Raw genomic sequence first — 5387 nt, 5'->3', positions numbered from 1 at the left:
AACTGCGAATAACCTTCACTAGTAGGAACTTCTCTATTTATAAAAGATAAGCTTCTGCGTCTGGTCGCCTCCATTTTCATCTACCATTTCACCTGCTCTTGTGGAGCAAGGTACATTAGCCTTCGCCAGCTCTCGCTTTCAACTCGGATACGGGAACATGTCCCAGTTTGGTTCTATGATCTTCATGTGTAAACACTTAAATATTATAAGTATGTTTGCAAAATATTAAAGATTCTTTTGTTTTACTCAACTCTTTTGCATTCATTTCATTCTTTACATGAAATTTGCACGACATGTCATTTTGACTTCTTTAATTTAGTCTATTCTCTACGTAGTCAAGGAAATCTAGTCTTAGTGCTATATCTGGACATTGCTAAAGCCTTTGACATGGTTAGCCACCAATTTCTTATAGGTAAACCTGCATCTTATGTGGTTCAAAATCCTTTGCTAGCTTGGTTTGATTCCTTTCTCAGCAATTGACATCAAATAGTTAAAGTTAACTCTTTATTGTCTAACGCTGTCGCTGTTGGAAGTGGTGTAATGCAAGGTAGTGTCTTAGGCCCTTTGCTATTTTTAGTGTTTATCAATGATATTTGTGAAAGTTTTTGTGTCGGTAAGCCCCTTCTATATGCAGATGATCTTAAAGTATTATATTCATTTTCTCCACATGAGCTGAAAAATATGCAAAATTGTATTAGCAAGGAGCTTAACAGGGTAGCACTGTGGTGCTTAAAATGGAAACTGGAGCTTAATACGGCTAAATGTGGATGGATATGCTTCGGCAATACATCACTCAACCTAGATATTACCATAAATGGAGAAGCGTTATCTAGGTTACATACAGTAGTAGACTTAGGACTTAGATATTCCCAAGACTTGTCGTTTACAGAACATATATTAAAACAGACCTCTAAGTCTCAACGTCTAATAGGTTACATAACTCGAAATCTTTACAACACTGAGTCACGTATTCTAATGTACAAAGTTTGTGCTCGACCTCTTCTGGAATACTGCACGTTTGTTCTTAACAGTGCACTCATAAAGAATAAATTAAGGCTGGAATCAGTACAGAGACGATTTACACTTCGTATTCTTGGAACTGATTGTACCTTAACTTATAATTCTAGATGTAATAAACTTGGGCTAGACCCTTTATGGAGGAGGAGACTCAAACTAAATCTTATCTTTTTCTTCAAACTACTTCATAAACTATCGTTTACATCCGATCACGCGATTCAATATGCAGAAACCTCTCATTATTACATCCGTAATTCCTTGGCACTAGTGAAACAAACTCATTCTAAATCATCTCTTTATATGAATTACTTCACCTGTAAATTTTCTAGACTCTGGAATAACCTACCACAATCTATCCGCACGATAAAATCACTCTCATTATTTGTTCGCTGCATCGATGCATACTGCTCCTCTGAAAATGCACTGAATGTTCTAGCACCTGTAAGTGTATCTCATTCCACAAGTGAGATTATAGGAACTTTAGATGTTTAGCCATTTTTATTAGTGCATTTCCTAAGTAAAACCACCTACTTGCTGTCACTTTATGTTAACACATTCTCCAGCAAGTTTAACTAATTTGAATAACATCAACAGTATATCACATGACACATACATTTTGGTAGACCGGATTGACATATTTCGGTAATTACTGCTTTGTTGCTTCCGTGCTCTCTGTTTTCGTTTTAATTTCTCTAGTTGTAGATAATTATCATTAATTCGATCTGGCACACGAAATGACCTTAGTTACTCCGTTCATAACAACAGGTTGTCCATTTAAGAAGAATTAAAAGTTTCCGGCTGATGCATTGAATCGCTGTAATACATGTACTACCTAAACAACTACTGAACTAGTATACTTAAAACTTTCTTCTATCATATGTTTGTTCTGTATATCTAATGTTACTATTTATATCAAATGGATCATGATCCTGTCAAACTGGCTTGAATTCTGTAATTATTATTTTCAGTATATATAAATTATTAATTTATTTTTGTAAGGTCTATCATTTTTCCTTGAAAATTATTCATATGTATAGTAACTCATCTTGACCATTGGGTAAACTCAGGAAATTCAGGTCGATGAAACTATAATTTATAGACGAACCAATTAGGTGTACAAGATAACAAGTCTCGGATTATGGCGCGAAATCCATTCATCCATTTGAACAAATAGAGTTTTGGCATTATAGTTGATGTCAGTCCGTGATGAAAATACTTAAATCTAATTTCTAACTTTAATCATCAACTGTAAATCATAATTCTCATTCCTCACACAGGTTTATAACCCTTATTTAGTCCTAGTTATTAGGTGGACACTCTCAAGGTCAGTCTGGCATCGTTTAAAGGTCGTTCATAAATTATAGTCTCACCTTTAGGTTTCATTGTGACTAGGTAACACAATGGTATAATTACAATGAATTCACTTTAAAAACCTAAAGTTTATTGATTTTGGTCTGTGAAAAGAGATCTTAGGTCCTAAATTAAGTTGAAACGTTTATACAGTACTGCAGGATTGTTGAATGTTCACCCCTCTCCAGATAATATCCGATGGTAATGAGAATGACTATAACAGATTTCATTTAAAGTGACCATTTTACTCTACAGTTACTTTCTTTTATTTGAAAAAAAATTTATTCAGATTAAACAATCTGCCTGAAGGAAAAGATTAAAGTTCTTTCTATCATAAACTAACCAGATGGAAATGTTTATCTTAATAATAAAACATCTTAGAGTCTCACTTTTTTCTCTTCTTCTTCAAGTGATTAAACGGTAGTTTTAAATGTGAAGATTTGAATATTAATTTTGATATACCTAAAGGGCATAGATGGATAATTTTGAAGAAGAAGAAGAAGAAGAAGAAACAGGTAACATTTATAGAAATCTTGTGATGGAATTCATTCATTCTAGGCTCTACAAACATTAAAGGATTATTTTAAATTTTCTAATAAATGTTACATAATATAAGATTATTGATAATTATGTCTTTAAGGAATTATAGAAAATTTATGAATACTAATATAGTGTATACTACTGATATCGATAGATATAAGTAGTATATATCATCAATCGAAAATGAAATATCTGGAGGCAGAAGGTTAAGAAGATCAAAGAAAAGAGAACGAGAACAGAGAATGATGAGTTAAGAAAGGAAGGAACAGCAAAGTAGGGGACGACTGACAGATATTTTATTTATTTAAGTATATAGACATTGGTACAAAGAGGCGCCAAATGGATATGTGCCACAGAAATCATCCGATTTGTGTGAGGATTGGAATGCTTTCCGGGTGCACAAACCGAAACAGGTGGTTTTTTAAAGAGCCACATTTGAAGCCTTTGACCTAAAGGTTTAATCCACAAGGCATTGGAGCAACGTCAGGAAATCAGTTCGATGGTAGTTCATACGCCATTAGTTCCCATAGGATCCTGGAGCCCATGTACACCAGTGCTTTAAAGTCAGGGTTTTCCAACTTCCATAAGTAGATCCTCCGTATCCACCAGCCTGGTTTAATCGTTGGACATTCACTTTTCGTACTCTCAGTCTCGTAAACAATAGTGCGGCCGCGAGAAGGTAGTGAGTTGGACTTCCCTGGTAGTGATTGTATGCACATAGCCATGTGGGATCACTTCGATAGGGAGAGCTGTCTCTCTCCACTTTCGGCCGTTCCAGAACATTTGAGGGCAACTGATATTTTACAAATGAAGTATTTACTGTATGATTCTCAAATTTTACTAAGATTTTCTATAATTTTGTATTCAAATACATTTCATTGTCTTCACATGTGTTCTCGTTCACTACATGAATAAGCTTTATGTTTCTATTTTAGACTTTATAAATATGATATAACAAATCTATACATCAATATTTCAAAGATTTCTCTATTTATATAACATGAATCATACAATTTCAGATGTTACAGCCTAGATTTTATGTTTCTTCAGTGTTCATCAATATTTACCTGGTGACAAATTCTATTTCAGTACATTGAATGGTAATCTATAATTTAGAAAATGAAAGTTAAAAACTAATTCACTCATTGATGATATTTAAAGTTATAACTGGTCTTATATTACCAAGTGATATATAGTTAATATGATTATTTTTAACTATAGAACTGATCAACTATCCAAAGCTACCTGATTTCTAATGACTTTCAACTCTTGTCAAATAATGATCATAACTGTATTAAGATGAACCAAACTTCTAAAGAGTCACTTCTTTATATGACTTCAAGTAAACAGTACCAAATGAATTTAAAAACTTCACCTCATTTCAGAAGTAGGTCGATATAAAAACACAGTAGCTAAGTGGATAACGAGATGACGTTTGAAGCGAACAGCACTGAGTTCGAATCTCAGAGTGAACATCAATTCTGAGATACAGATACATCCAGCTGACGAGTCTTGAACAGGACGAAACACGCGTCAAACTGGATTCCACTGCTATCCGCAACTGATCTTTGCTTAGAATATGAAACTATTCGATTGAATTTAGACGAAAATTCTTATCCGCTTGTAATTTAGAAATTTCCTTAAATAAACGTATTGAACGCGATAACAAGTCACTTAGACTCGTTATCTCATCAAAAATTGATTGATCAGATTCTATCAGTAGCTGAATGATTTAATAAACATACCATTGCTCACTATTTACTGATCAATCGATTGTAGAGAAAAATTGGTCATTAAGACCTTGAAATACGTAATTTGTAGTTGTGATATCTTCACCAAATAAACTGAAATGACCCACCACTACAGATTTCTGAATACTGGTATTAAACGAATTTGAACTTGTGACCTTATATTAGTGTATAAATGATTAGGTTACTGCGTTTTATTTAGAAAGGGCAAACAATGTATTTCTACAAATCCTAAGTAAACCACTAGACGGTTATGGTGTTACATAGAAAACACTCCGCTGATCTCGAAATCTTTAGTGGAAGCCCATAAACAATTGAAATATGTGCAGTCCAATCAGTATACTTACATAATATAACATATTTTAACATCTAGCATCATTTTCGCTTGAAAGGTTTAGTGAAAGTTTACTTGATTCATAGGGAGATTTAGTCATAAATTGACATTAGTTGGGGTTAAATAAAAAAGAAACAGGGAAAAGTAAATGGTTGTTACTGTATAGCATGGAACTACTCAGCAGTGTACACCAACAATTCACTCAAGAACTGAAACCGAAATCTTCAGGTCATAGTCATTTTGCGAAATGATGATTCCATTGAATTGCAACTCAGTAGTTTAAAAGTTAACTTCTTGTCGCAAAACCTGGAGGTCTTTGGTACAATGCCTAGCAAAGTTGTAGGTTTACACTCCCGACAAGTCCCATAAATACTCCGTAGTTTTCATGTATTTGCCAA

At 33.7% G+C, this 5387-nt stretch overlaps 1 protein-coding gene across 1 annotated transcript; it reads left to right on the top strand.

Moving 5' to 3' along the window:
• Positions 1–540: 540 nt before the first annotated feature.
• MS3_00005934 (uncharacterized protein) lies at positions 541–1509 on the top strand (the record flags this gene model as incomplete). Its single annotated transcript, XM_012939360.3, has 1 exon — positions 541–1509. The coding sequence occupies one exon, from the start codon at positions 541–543 to the stop codon at positions 1507–1509; it is 969 nt and encodes a 322-aa protein (XP_012794814.3).
• Positions 1510–5387: the final 3878 nt, after the last annotated feature.

This window comes from Schistosoma haematobium, chromosome 3 (genome assembly GCF_000699445.3).
Source record: "Schistosoma haematobium chromosome 3, whole genome shotgun sequence".
Lineage (NCBI taxonomy): Eukaryota > Metazoa > Platyhelminthes > Trematoda > Strigeidida > Schistosomatidae > Schistosoma > Schistosoma haematobium.
Note: the sequence above shows the minus strand (reverse complement) of the source record. Positions and strands in the feature narration are given on the sequence as shown.